Source organism: Trachemys scripta, chromosome 10, assembly GCF_013100865.1.
Source record: "Trachemys scripta elegans isolate TJP31775 chromosome 10, CAS_Tse_1.0, whole genome shotgun sequence".
Classification (NCBI taxonomy): domain Eukaryota; kingdom Metazoa; phylum Chordata; order Testudines; family Emydidae; genus Trachemys; species Trachemys scripta.
The window spans coordinates 47164266-47179146 of record NC_048307.1 but is presented as its reverse complement, the minus strand read 5'-3'; the positions used below and the strand labels follow the sequence as shown (position 1 = coordinate 47179146).

At 44.5% G+C, this 14881-nt stretch overlaps 1 protein-coding gene across 4 annotated transcripts in view; it reads left to right on the top strand.

The window, feature by feature from the left end:
* Window positions 1–944: 944 nt before the first annotated feature.
* The window catches only part of EDC3 (enhancer of mRNA decapping 3), a 54358-nt gene continuing 40421 nt past the window's right edge, over window positions 945–14881 (top strand). The window contains exons 1-3 of one of the 4 annotated variants that reach the window (XM_034784773.1): window positions 945–1134; window positions 9760–9941; window positions 11638–11957. In XM_034784773.1, coding sequence (XP_034640664.1) covers window positions 9778–9941; window positions 11638–11957 — 484 coding nt within the window. In that variant the 5' untranslated portion in view covers window positions 945–1134; window positions 9760–9777. Of the gene's footprint in view, window positions 1135–1289; window positions 1755–9736; window positions 9942–11637; window positions 11958–14881 lie in introns of those variants that run through there. The other 3 variants (XM_034784771.1, XM_034784774.1, XM_034784772.1) reach the window with 3 other exon arrangements.

Below are 14881 nucleotides of genomic sequence, written 5' to 3'. Positions count from 1 at the left end.
CACTTAACAAAACAAAAGACTATTTATGGAGCCTAATCAGCTCTGCCTTTAAACAGGGGAGAGGGGCAGGTCAAATAGTACTTGTGACTCAGGCAGACCATCAAGCAAAACACCTGTCCCCGGCCCCCCCTTGATGCCCTCAATCAGCACAGGCTAAGTACAGTTCTACTGCCCTTTACTCATACAATAAGAATAACAACATTTCATTATCCCCACATTTAAGTGATTTGTAACCCAACCCCAGCCAAAATCTATCACTTGGGTAACACAGCTCTGTTTGCTGGATATCTAGGTAGATTAGGCATAAATACAATCTGGTCCTGAAGCTCCTTTCCCCCCAGCACATCACTAGCTGTCAGGGAGAGCTCATTTAGACTTTGCTTACAAATCATCATTTGAAATTATTATGTTGGCCATCATCACCAAAATGAATGCACCGACGTTGTAAAAAACAACAGCTGTATAAGGCAGCTACTCTATGGTAATACTTTTCAAATCTATTATACTTTTTCAGATATACATATTTGATCATACACTTTATATGCTTTTAAAGTGTGTATGAATGTTTCAATTTCAATTCAAATTTCCAAACAATCATTAAATTGGCAACACAGCATGCAACTAGTTCACAAAACTGTGTGTGTGTATATATATATCCCTGCCCGGGAGTTCTGATTGGGGCTGGGGCTGGAAGCTCCTAGAGCTTTGCTCTAGGACCGCACTGCCCCTCCCTGGAAAGGGGGCTCTAAGTGAACCCACCACGCTTCCCCGGCATCAGGCACAAGGAGCATGCGCACCAGAGGCATGCGCCGAGAGGGTTTACACACGCTCAACCCCGAAGGGCGCTCTGCGCAGGCGCATAGCCAGTTAGGCGGGCTCAGTTTGCGCGGCGCTGGGATGCGGGAGGTCGACTTGTCTATGCTCCTGGGGGTGGGTAGAGCGTCACCCTGGCACTGAGGCAAAATTGCAGGGCTCTATGACCGGGAGACGGGCGAGGCGATCCCACCCCCACCCCAAGCCGAGGCGGAAGTGACGGCAGACGCACAGCGCCGTGGAGGAGGTGTTTCCGGCGTGCGTCGGGGTCGGTGTGCAGAGTAGCTCCAAGAGAGGCGGAGAGCGAGCCGTGGGACTCAGGTGGGGGCGGCTCCCCTGTCCCTCAGGGGTGGGCAGCGCGGGGCGGACACGGCCTCGACCTCTGGGGCAGCAGCCGCGCCGCCATCTCGGCAAGGGGAGGGCTCCGGGGGAGGAGCTGGGGCTCCAGCAGGGGCGGTCCGTGGGAGGGGCCCCACTGAGATGCATGGAGGAGGGGGCCCCCCTCCTGGGCAGTTCCCCTCCCCTACTTTGCCCCCGTGCACGGGGGTGATTCCCCTCTCCCATGTTCAGGGGGACAAGCCCCCTTCTTTAATTAGTTCTCCTTGTGGCTCTTCTCCCTGCCAAGGAGTCGGATAACCTGGTGCATTTCAGCGGGGAGCTGCTTCTGCCTCCCCCTCCCTTTTGCCTCAGCAGCCCCAGAGCTGCTGCTCCGGGGGGGATTTGAGTCCCCTTTCCTGTTTTTGATGAGCCCCCAAGGCGCCTTTATTTCCCCGTGACCCTTTAAAACCTCCTAGCTTGAGTGATCATAGATCCGGGCCCGGGTGCATTGTTTTTCTTCCAAGAGAGAGTGATAAAATCAGGCTTATCTCCTCCTGGATGAAGATGTAACCATCCACCCATGGGATCCTAGTCCTCTATACTCATAACACACACATAATGAGGTAACCTGAAAGCAAACCATCTCCATTAATTAATGAGAAGCACTGTTCTTTAACCTTTGTAACCAAACTGGAGAAGAGTTCGTGTCTTGCTATGCACTTGTATAGTGGCTTGTGCAATGAAGTCCTGCTCCTGATTGGGCTCTCTTGACATTACCACAATAAGAATAATAAATAGAAACTTTCCTGTTTCATCTGTAGGCTGTTCTCCTGAATGTTAGGAGTAACTGTGTATGTGTTCCCTTGATGACCACAAATCTGTGTCTACACTGGCACAAGTTGCCTTTTGTACATCTTTGGGGAAAAAGGCAGGACATTTGGATGTGAGCTTTGGATGAGGCCAAGAGTGTAACAAGATTCAAAAAGGGATTGGGTATTTATAGATATCAGGAATATCCAGAATTATGCTAATTAATTACCATGAATTTTGGAAGGCATATTAAACTGCATGCTTCAGGGTTTATGCCAGTGCCTGACTATTAGGTCTTATCTTGATCTTTATGTGGGGGATAGGTTATTCCCCATCTACCTACTGTGCGGTTTTTATACCTTCTGTAGCATCTGGTACAGATCACTGTGAGAGACAGGATAGTATTGTTCTAAAATAAGGGGGAGGGAGTAGACCAGTGGCTTTCAAACTGCAGGTCGCAACCCAGTACTGGGTTGCAGAATGGAAGACACTGGGTTGTGGCGGCTCTGGTCAGCACTGCCGACTGGACCGTTAAAAGTCCTGTCGGCAGTGCTGCTTGGCTAAGGCAGGCTAGTTCCCACATGTTCTGACACTGTGCTGCGCCCCAGAAGTGGCCAGCAGCAGGTCCGGCTCCTAGGCTCCGTGCACTGCCCCTGCCCCGAGCACCAACTCTGCACTCCCAGTGGGAGCTGGGGGGGGGGGGTGTCGGTGCCTACAGGCAAGAGCTGCGCGGAGCCGCTTGCGCGCTTCTGCCTAGGAGCCGGTCCTGCTGTTGTCCACTTCTGGGGCACAGTGCGGTCCGTGGTGCCAGGACAGGCAGGAAGCCTGCCTTAGTACACATCAATTTCTAGAGTGATGGTATGAGCCCCACAAGTACTAGTTTGTAGACCTGGGCTGTGAGTGTTGCTCCCAGATGCAGTGTAGACATGCTCTTAGTGGCTCTTTTTCTTCTGAGGTGTCTGTAGCGCAAAGTGCACAGCAAAGATTATTGATTTTTTTCCCCCATGTGATAATTTAGCATTTTAAATATTTATGTACTAATCTCCTAACATTTTTTGCCAGCTCAAAGCATTGTATAAACATTATGTAAACTAATATGCCAGACCAACCTGATCTCCTTCTTTGAGAAGATAACAGATTTTTTTAGACAAAGGAAATGCAGTAGATCTGGATTTCAACAAGACATTTGATACAGTTCCACTTGGGAAATTATTAGTTAAATTGAAGAATGTGGGGATTAATATGGCAATTGAAAGATGGATAAGGAACTGGTTAAAGGGGAGACTACAATGGGTCATGCTGAAAGGTGAACTGTCATGCTGGAGGGAGGTTACTAGTGGAGTTCCTCAAGGATAGGTCTTGGGGCTAATCTTATTTAACATTTTTATTGGGGCTGTCGATTAATTGCAGTTAACTCATGCGATTAACTCAAAAAATTAATCAGGATTAATCGCAGTTTTAATCGCACTGCTAAACAATAGAATACCCATTGAAATTTATTAAATATTTTGGATGCTTTTCTGCATTTTCAAATGTATTGATTTCAGTTACAACACAGAATACAAAGTGAACACTGTTCATTTTATATTATTATATTTGATTACAAATATTTGCACTGTAAAAATGATAAACAAAAGAAATAGTATTTTTCAATTCACCTCATAAAAGTACTGTAGTGCAATCTTTTTATCGTGAAAATGCAACTTACAAATGTAGATTTTTGTTATTGTCACATAATTGCACTCAAAAACAAAACAATGCAAAACTTTAGAGCCTACAAGTCCACTCAGTCCTACTTCTCGTTCAGCCAATCACTAAGACAAGCAAGTTTGTTTACATTTATGGGAGATAATGCTGCCCACTTCTTATTTACAGTGTCACCAGAAAGTGAGATCAGGCATTCGCATGGGACTTTTGTAGTCAGCATTGCAAAGTATCTACGTTCCAGATATGCTAAACATTCATATGCCCCTTCGTGCTTCGGCCACCATTCCAGAGGACATGCTTCCATGCCGATGATGCTCATTAAAAAAATAAGGCATTAATTAAATTTGTGACTGAACTCCTTGGGGAAGGATTGTATGCCTCTGGCTCTATTTTACCCACATTCTGCCATATATTTCATGTTATAGTAGTCTCGGATGATGACTCAGCACATGTTGTTCATTTTAAGAACACATTACCTGCAGATTTGACAAAACGCAAAGACGGCACCAATGTGAAATTTCTAAAGATAGTTACAGTACTCGACCTAAGGTTTAAGAATCTGAAGTGCCTTCCAAAATTTGAGAGGGATGAGGTGTGGAGCATGCTTTCAGAAGTCTTAAAAGAGTAACACTCCAAAGAGGAAACTACAGAACCGAAACAACAAAAAAGAAAATCAACCTTCTGCTGGTGGCATCTGACTCAGATGATGAAAATGAACATGTGTCGGTCTGCACTGTTTTGGATTGTTATCGAGCAGAACCCGTCATCAGCATGGACGCATGTCCTCTGGGATGGTGGTTGAAGCATGAAGGGACATATGAATCTTTAGTGCATCTGGCATGTAAATATCTTGCAATGCTGGCTACAGCAGTGCCATGCGAACACCTATTCTCACTTTCAGGTGATATTGTGAACAAGACGCAGGCAGTATTATCTCCTTCAAATGTAAACAAACTTGTTTATCTGAGCGACTGGCTGAACAAGAAATAGGACTGAGTGGATTTGTAGGCTCTAAAGTTTTACATTGTTTTATTTTTGAATGCAGGATTTTTTTTTACATAATTCTACATTTTGTAAATTGCACTTTCATGATAGAGATTGCTCTATAGTACTTAGGTTAATTGAAAAATACTATTTCTTTTTTTACAGTGCAAATATTTGTAATAATAAATATAAAGTGAGCACTGTACACTGTATTCTGTTAGAATTGAAATCAATATATTTGAAAATGGAAAAAATCCAAAAATGTTTAAATAAATGGTATTCTATTATTGTTTAACAGTGCGATTAATCATGAATAATTTTTTAATCGCTTGACAGCCCTAATTTTTATTAATGATCTTGGAACAAAATGTGGGCGTGCGCTAATAAAATTTACGGGTGACACACAGTTGGGAGGTATTGCCAATACAGAGGAGGACCGGAATATCATACAAGAACACCTGGATGACCTTGAAAACTGGAGTACAGATGCTCCCCGGGTTACGCAAGACCCGATTTACGCAAATCTGCACTTACGGAAAAAGTTCCGTAAGCTAAAAATAGGAGGTGGTGGTGGTGGTTTTTTGGTTTTTTTTGTGTATAATGGTCGGAGGTACGTTTCCGACTTACGCAAAATTTGAGTTATGCAAGGCGTTCTGGAACGGAACGCTTGTGTAAGTCGGGGAGCGTCTGTAATAGAAATGGGATGAAATTTAATAGTCCAAAGTGCAAGGTCATGCACTTAGGTACTAACAACAAGAATTTTTGCTATAAGCTGGGGACTTACCAGTTGGAAGCGACAAAGGAGGAGAAAGACATGAGTGTATTGGTTGATCTCAGGATGACTATGAGTGGCTAATGTGATGCGGGTGTGAAAAAGGCTAATGCAGTCCTAGGATGTACCAGGTGAGGTATTTTCAGTCGAGATAGGGAAGCGTTAGTACCAGTATACCAGGGGTTCTCAAACTGGGGCTCGGGACCTTCTGAGGGTCACGAGATTATTACATGGGGGGTCATGAGCTGTCAGCTTCCAGCCCGAACCCCACTTGCATCCAGCATTTATAATGGTATTAAATATATTTAAAAGTGTTTTTAATTTATAAGGGGGGGGTCGCACTCAGAAGCTTGCTATGTGAAAGGGGTCACCAGTACAGAAGTTTGAGAACTACTGCAGTATACAAAGCACTGGTGAGACCTCATGTGGAATATACTGTGTGGGATTCTGGTCTCCCATGTTTAAGAAGGTGAATTGAAACTGAAACAGGTGCAGAGAAGGGCTACTAGGATGATCCGAGGAATGAAAAACCTACCTTATGAGAGGAGACTCAAAGAGCTTAGCCAAGAGAAGGCTGAGGGGAGATATGACTGCTCTGTATAAATACATCAGAGGGATAAATATCAGGGAGGGAAAGGAATTATTTAAATTAAGCACCAGTATGGACACAAGAACAAATGGATATAAACTGGCCATCAACAAGTTTAGGCTTGAAATTAGACAAAGGTTTCTAATGATCAGAGGAGTGAAGTTTTGGGACAGCCTTCCAAGGGGAGCAGTGGGGGCAAAAAACTTAACTCGCTTCAAGACTGAGCTTGATAAGTTTTTGGGACGGGGTTGGGGGGCCAGGGGGATGGTATGATGGGTCTGCCTCCAATGGCATGTAACTGATCTGCGACTGCTAGCAGCAAATATCTCCAATGGCCAGTGATGGGATGCTTGATAGGGAGGGCTCTAAATTGCTTCAGAGAATTCTTTCCCAGGTGTCTGGTGGGTCTTGCCCAGATGCTCAGGCCTTGGCTACACTTGTAGCTGTACAGCGGTGTGAGTTAAACCTGTCTTCGTACAGCTGAGTAGGGAAAGCGCTGCAGTCTGTCCACATTGACAGCTGTCAGCGCACTGTCGTGGCCACATTTGCTGCAATTTCAGTGCCATTGGGAGCGGTGCATTATGGGCAGCTATCCCACAGAGCACCTCTTCCCATTCTGGCATTGTGGGAAGGGGGCGTGGGTGCGGGAGATTCTGGGTCCTGTCCCAACGCCCCGTGATGCATCGCTTCACATCCCAGAAATCCCTTTGTTTCCGTCCACCTTTGGTGCCATCTTTCAACGGTTTCTGTGCAGTGCGATCTGTCTGCGGGAAATGGAGCCTGAACTGCTGAGGCATCTGCTGACGAGTCTCGCCAGCATGTCACGTTTGGCTTTCAAACTATTCCTTAAGATCCAAAGTGACAGTGAGAGTGAGGAGTCCGACGATGCTTGTGACATTCACGGACATGCTCAGCACCGTGGAATGCCGCTTTTGGGCTCGGGAAACAAGCACCGAGTGGTGGGATCACATCGTCCTGGAAGTCTGGGATGACGAGCAGTGGCTGCAGAACTTTCAGATGAGAAAAGCCACTTTCATGGGACTGTGTGAGGAGCTTGCCCCCACCCTGCGGCGCAAGCACACGAGATTGAGAGCTGCCCTGCCAGTGGAGAAGCGGGTGGCTATTGCAGTCTGGAAGCTGGCAACTCCAGACAGCTACCGGTCGGTCGCAAACCAGTTTGGAGTGGGAAAGTCGATCGTTGGAATCGTGTTGATGCAAGTTTGCAGGGCCATTAATCGCATCCTACTCAGAAGAACCATGACTCTGGGTAATGTACAGGACATAGTGGATGGCTTTGCACAAATGGGGTTCCCTAACTGTGGAGGGGCGATAGATGGGACGCACATTCCTATTCTGGCACCACCCCACCTAGCATCCAAGTACGTTAATCGGAAGGGGTATTTCTCTATGGTTCTCCAGGCGCTTGTGGATCACCGTGGGCGTTTCATTGACATTAACACAGGCTGGCCCGGAAAGGTGCATGACGCACGCATCTTTCGGAACACTTGGCTGTTCAGGAAGCTGCAGGCCAGGACTTTTTTCCCAGAGTGGAAGATCACAGGAGGGGAAGTTGAAATGCCTATTGTGATCCTTGGAGACCCCACTTACCTGTTAATGCCGTGGCTCATGAAACCATACACAGGGAGCCTTGACAGCAGCAAGGAACAGTTCAACTACAGGCTGAGCCGGTGCTGAATGACTGTGGAGCGTGCCTTTGGTCGTTTAAAGGGCCATTGGCAATCTCTGTATGGGAAGCTGGACTTAGCCGAACACAGCATCCCCGCGGTTATATCCGCGTGCTCTCCCCTCCATAATATTTGTGAAGGGAAGGGTGAAAGCTTCACTCAGGCATGGACCTCCGAGGTTGAACACCTGGAGGCTGAATTTGCACAGCCAGAGAGCAGGGCTATTACAGGGGCCCAACACGAGGCTGCCAGGATTAGGGATGCCTTGAGGGAGCAATTTGAGGTTGAAAACCAGCAGTGATATCTGGTGCCCTGCACGGGAGTGAAGTACAGTAGCTCCAATCTTTAGGAATCAGTGTTTGCTGAGTAGACTTGCAGTGCCTGTTTATTTCCTGGGCTAAGGAATCTTTTACCTTATGCAAAATAATAAAGAATGTTTTCAAAGCCAAAAAATCCATTAATTGAAAAGAAAATTTATTTATTGAAAAGAAACACAACTGCTTGGGAATCAGAAAGGGCAAGGGGGTGAAGTGGGGAATGGTACAATCACAGATTTGCCTATGTCCTGTCTGGTGTGCTGTGCAGTGAGTGCTGCACTTCTAGGATAGCTATACTGCATGGTGATGGGGGTTGAGTGCAGAGGGTAAGGGTCGTGGTTTTCAGGGCTGGGTGGTGAAGATACTGGTGTTGGAGGCAGCTGGTGGCGTGAAGAACCTGGAACCCAGGAAGGGGATTTTTAAAATTCCCGGGGAATGTCAAGGGCGGGTCACATGGTTGGTTACCTGAGGCCAGGGCTGTAGAGTTTGAACTGATGACCAGAGTGGTTAGAACAGCCATTGTGGGATACTGCCAAATACTTCTGGAGGCCAGTCACAGCGCATTGGGCGGCCACACTGGTGCCGCCATACACAGTATTCCTCTCGGGAAGGTGGAGTACATGCAGCGCTGTAGCCACGGAGATACAGCGCTGTAAGTGCCTTGCCAGTGTGGACAGGGAGTGAGCTACAGTGCTGGGGGAGGCTTTATTGCGCTGTAATTCGCAAGTGTAGCCAAGGCCTCAGGGTCCAACGAATCACCATATTTGGGCTTGGGAAGGAATCTTCCCAGGTCAGATTGGCAGAAACCCTGGGGGGGGTTGCCTCTGCAGAATGGGACGGGTCACTTTGCAGGTTTAAACTAATGTAAATGGCAGATTCTGTTACTTGAAGTCTTTAAATCATTATTTGAGGACTTCAGTAACTCAGCCAGAGGTTAGGGATCTCATCTCCACACATGGAAAGGCATGCACAGTCACTTCAGTGTGTTGATTGAAAGTTGTACTTCCCAGAGACTGTAGAATTAAGAATTGAGGAGAGACTGGTGAATCAAGTATTTAAATAAACACACCATATGTATTTATGAGAATGTTTACCCTTTGAAATATACACAGTTACTGTCAAACAAAGTAACTTTTGAACTTTGTTTTATGTTAAACCTTATCAATTAGCTAATTGTGGGATTGATAAAATAGTATTTTATGGGTGAAATCCTGGGTTCAGTGAGGTCAGAATTTTACCCTATATAGCTATAGCGCCATCTTTCTGTTCCACTATCACTACACAAGTGTTTAGAATGGGAAGTTAGGACAGAGGTATGTGACTGAAGTGCCAGAGAGAATGTAGGCTGGCGGATCTAGATACTTGAACTGGAATTTAACAAGAACACCCCAGGAAAAGTAGTTAGGGTTGGAATGTGTTACAGAAAATTACTGGTGTTTTTTAGATTACAGCATTATATGGAATCTGGTTGTGTGAGACTGTTTTATCCAGTATTATTTATGTAGCCACAAAACTGTGCTAGGTACTTTACAGACAAGCCTACAGGCATGGTCTCTGTCAAAGGATCTTACAATCTAAATAGGATCTTAAAGTATATATAGGTATTATCCTTGTCCCACTATGAAAAGACAGGCCACCAAAGTAAGGGCCTAGATGTGGTCTAGGACTGTGGCATGGGGGGATATAGCTGATGCTAATTAGGTTTGTCAGTCTCCTGATTTTTTTTTTTTTTTCCCCCCAGCCAATCCTGTCTTCATTTTATAGTGATCACGTGTCAGAAATATGGCTACAGACTGGCTCGGAAGCATTGTGTCCATTAACTGTGGAGACAGCCTGGGAGTCTATCAGGGACGAGTGTCGGCTGTGGATCAGATCAGCCAGACCATCTCCCTGACGCGGCCTTTCCATAATGGTGTCAAGTGCCTCGTACCAGAGGTCACCTTCAGGTAAGTGTCTCCTCTGTCTGCTTCTTCCAGGCAAACTTTACATATGGCTGAAATTGGGACATTTTGCTTCAAAACTCATTACTGCTTATCCTTGGCTGAAAAGTGCCTGTATTGCTTTTGCTAGGCCCTATACAGAAAGCAAGAGATGCTGTCTTTGGGCTTTTTGTTGTCTGGGTTACAGTGTGACACAGATGTAGATCACAATTGGAACACATTGGTAGGAGCAAAGAAAATGCGTGTCTGCACAGAGTCACTGTGTATTACCTGTCCTCCAGCTTACAGTTAGATGAGACATTTGGCAGACTCAGTGGAATTTTTGCCAATGGCAAGTTTAATGTTTGTGTTTGCTAAAGCACGACTGAAGTGAAAGTGGAGCTGTTAATCATTTAAATTAGATCCTTGCCCCAAATAAATCCGTTTTATGGCTCCAACTGCATGTTTATCTTCAGATCTGTCTTATCTTCTGCCACTTTCTTTTCCTCCATCTAGATAGCTCTTGATATCCGTCTGGCAAGAATACTCTTCTCTTTGACACAATAATCTTGTTCTGTAATTCGCAAGCCAATTGGTGCAGATTGGCCTTGGAGAGACATACCAACAGCATCCAAAACTAACAAGCCTACTGTTGTGTAGAAAGTATTGCTGTTCTTCTACTAAATTACCTGCCCTCTACCTCTGCCCCCAGCTCCCCTGTTACATTATTGGAGAAGAGTAAAGATTAGTAACCAAAGATTTTTTTCTATTATCAGTGCAAATTGGCAAAGTTAATACACAGATTTAAATGATTTCCACAAATACACAGATTTAACTATTTTATTACTAAACAAAGATTAAATAGCAACCTGAGGGAGTCTCTCTTCCTTAGGGCTTATCTATGTTACCCGCTGGATCAACGGGCAGCGATCGATCCAGCGGGTGTTGATTTATCGCATCTAGTTTAGACGCGATAAATCGACCACCGAGCGCTCTCCCGTCTACTCCGGTACTCCACCAGGCGGAGAGGCGCAGGTGGAGTCGACGGGAGAGCATCAGCTGTTGACTTACCACAGTGAAGACACCGTGGTAAGTAGATCTAAGTATGTCGACTTCAGCTATGTTATTCGCATAACTGAAGTTGCGTAACTTAGATCGATTTACCCTCCCCCCCCAGTGTAGACCAGGCCTTAGAGAGTTGAAACTCAGAGTGGGAGGTGGGCGGAGAATAGAGAAGGAAGAATCCATGTAATGCTGGTAAAGGTATCGAAGTCCATAACATATTCAGTCTTGGTAACAACATTACTTTTATATCCCAGTATAATAGATTCATTCTGAAGTTTGATTATTCTTCATAAATCTAAAGTCTAAGACCATATCTTATAACCACTCTTTCCAGAGTGACTAGTTAACAGCTTGCACCCACTCCTTTTGACTAGGTACAGAGGCAGTGGGATAAAGAGGTATTTGGGGTTCACTTCTTTCCAGGACCAGAAGAGTCAGATGTATTGTCTGAGGAATATAGTCTTTAAGTGTGTGTGTGTGTGTTCCTAATAGGCATTGTAATCCATGTTAATGTTTTTTTTTTCCCTTGGGTTCCAGTGAATTAAGAGAAAAATGTCATTCTGATGCTGCTGCAGACTCTAACATACTAGGGGCTTGATTTCTGTAGAGCTGGGCACCAATATTAAATCCTACTTTCTGTTCTCTTTCCTGTGTTTAGGGCAGGTGATATTACTGAGCTAAAGATTCTGCAGATCCCAAGTCCTGGGGACAGCAAACAGAGTGGGGACCTGCAGCATACTGAACTGGGCATCCCTGGCATTGGGTGCCAAGTGGGTACCAATCAAAACGGCACTGGCAAATTGCTAAAGAAGCCTACCTCTTCCAGCAGTGCCCCACAGGCTATCCCAAGGAGAACGGACATGAAAAATCAGGAAGTTGTCATCTCCCCACAACAGCAGCAGTGCTCTAAGAGCTACATGGACCGACATTTGGAATCCTTGAATCAGTCCAAAGGTTTCCGTCGTAGACACAACTCCTGTGAGTATATTGCCCATTCAGCAGCTTTCCCTTCTCTTTAGCTCTGTCAGTCTAGCCCACTGCTGCATTGACTACTGTTCCCAAATGGGTATTTAATATAGCAATTAAATGGGGCTGGAAAGACTTAAAAACATTATTTTGTTACTGGTATTCTTGTTTCCACACCATTAATTTCTCCACCCTGTTAAGATATTTGGGAAAGTGCTACAAGCTGTCAAATATTATTTTACCCCAAAAAGTTTGATAAATATAGATCTTAAAACTGCCAGCCACTTGTCTTAAATCAAGTGTGATTTAGTAATGGCTTTTAGCTATATTAATAACAACATGAGAAACTGATGACAAAATCTATATCCGTAGTTTCTCTGAGTGGACAACTGCTGTTATGGCATCTCTAATTCATGGTCCATTTTGGTCAATTTCACACTCATAGGATTTTAAAAAATACATGATTTCAGTTATTTAAATCTGAAATGTCACGATGTTGTAATTGTAGGGACCCTGCCCCAAAAAGGAGTTGTTGGGGGTTGCAGGGTTATTGTGGGGCGGGTTACAGTATTGTTACCCTTAAGGATGGCATGGTATGGTATTGCCAGCCTTACTTCCGCATTGCTGCCTGCAGAGTTGGGCCTTCAGTCAGCAGCCGCCACTCTCTGGCCACCCACTTCTCAAGGCAGCAGCGCAGAAGTAAGGCTGGCATGGTATGATATTGCCAGCCTTACTTCTGCGTTGTTGCTGGCGGAGCACTGCCTTCAGAGCTGGGCACCTGGCCAACATCTGCCACTTTCTGGCTACCCAGCTCTGGAGGCAGCAGAGAAATAAGGGTGTCAATACCGTGACCCCTCCTAAAATAACCTTGCGATTCCCCTGCAACTCCCTTTTTGGGTCAGAACCCCCAATTTGAGAAACACTGGTCTCCCCCATGAAATCTGTGTAGTATAGGGTAAAAAGCACACACAAGACCAGATTTCATGGTCCGTGACACATTTTTCATGGTCGTGAATGTGGTAGGGCCCTACTGATGGGAGGAGACTATGCACGTCCCACTCAGGACTTGGCTTCACTCTGAGTATTCTGCACTGGGGCATAAAACGCTCTTACACTGGCCCTTGGGTTGTTGGGTAGAAGGGACTGGATGACCTAATCTGTCATTTCCATTTCTAACGTTTTTTCCCTGAAAGTAAGGTTTTATTGCACTTTTTATGAGCATCCAGGATACACTGGCAAAAACCAGGTGTGTAATGTATATTCGACACAAAATAACTTCACATTATAATAGCCTCCAACAGCATAGACAAAAATAGTTTGTTTCCATCAAATCAACGCAGGTAACTGGGAACTCTCTTAAATAAATTCCAGGCCCCGTCTATCTTTAACTTCTTTTCAGTGGGCATATTTCTTAGCTGCAGTTTAGAATTCCTAACTGTGTCAGACTACAGCGCTGCAGTGGGACTGGAATCCAGCAGGTCTCTGAGAACCCGCTGCCATAATAGGGAGATAAAAATTCAACAAACAATGTGGGTGGGAGTGGGTGTTGCGGGATGGGACAGAAACAGATTAAAACAATAGTCCTGCACTGAATTCTATGTCAGACTTTTAAGTTCTCCAGGTTTGGATCTCTTTTAATTGCTTTTGCTATGCTGATGATTGTGTGTAATGGTTATCTAATGTAGGTGACTGCGTGTATCTTGGATAGAGATTAGCAAGATCAGGCAGCACATTCTGATTTCAGATTGCTAGATATAGCCTTTTTATGAAATCATCTCTAACTAAGAAGTGCATTAACACACTCATATCCAGGTACAACATTTCTGATTGCAGCATAGGGAAAAGTGTGTGTTATATATGCATAACTGCTTAATTGTGGGTGAATAAATATTTGCTCCAAATCCTCAAAAAAATCACCTCCAAGCTGAGGGAAAACTTGGAAAATTTCAGCCTGAAAAGAAGGAGATTTATTAAGTACGAATAACAGAATAAGTGAATTAGAATGGATGTTCTCAACCAGGGGTATATGTGTCCTCGGGAGTACGCAGATGTCTTCTGGATATACATCAACTCATCTAGGTATTTACCTAGTTTTACAACAGGCTACATAAAAAGCACTAGTGAAGTGAGTACAAACTAAAATTTCATACACACAATGACATGTTTATACTGCTCTATATACTATACACTGAAATGTAAGTTCAATATTTATATTCCAATTGATTTATTTTATAATTGCATGGTAAAAATGAGAAAGTAAGCAATTTTTCAGTAACAGTGTGCTATGACACTTTTTTGTATTTTTATGTCTGATTTTGTAAGCAAGTAATTTTTAAGTGAGGTGAAATTTGGGGTATGCGAGACAAATCAGACTCTTGAAAAGGGTACAGTAGTCTGGAAAGGTTGAGAGCCACTGCCTTAAACAATAGTATGTGCTACCCTCACATGCTGCTATAAACCATTAGAGGAAACAATAGAAAGCAGTCATTCTTAGAATAAAAATCTTGGGCCTGCTACATTTAGCAGAGTTCTTAAGCACATGCTTAACTTTAAGCATGTGCACAGCCCTATTGATTTCTGTGGGGCTGCTCACATACTTAAAGGTTAAGCATGTGCTTTGTGAAATCTAGGTCTGAAAGGCTGCTTGTACGGCTATTAGTATTTACACAAAGCAACCAATAGAGTTTAAGTCTGCAGGCATCCTTTGAGCTGGCTTTTATGATGTCATTGTTTGACCATAAAGGCTTATTAACACTTACAGGGGTTGGGGGCAGATATTTCTGTTTTCAAAGTGCAACTGCCCAGAGCAGCCTTCAGAATCTACAGTGGCACAGATGAGAAGAGGCTAAGTATGAAGTTTTATGAACAACATGCTACAGTCCGGGACAACTTCTTATGGAATGGTGGTAGCCTCCCTAGAGTTAAGGTTGAAACTA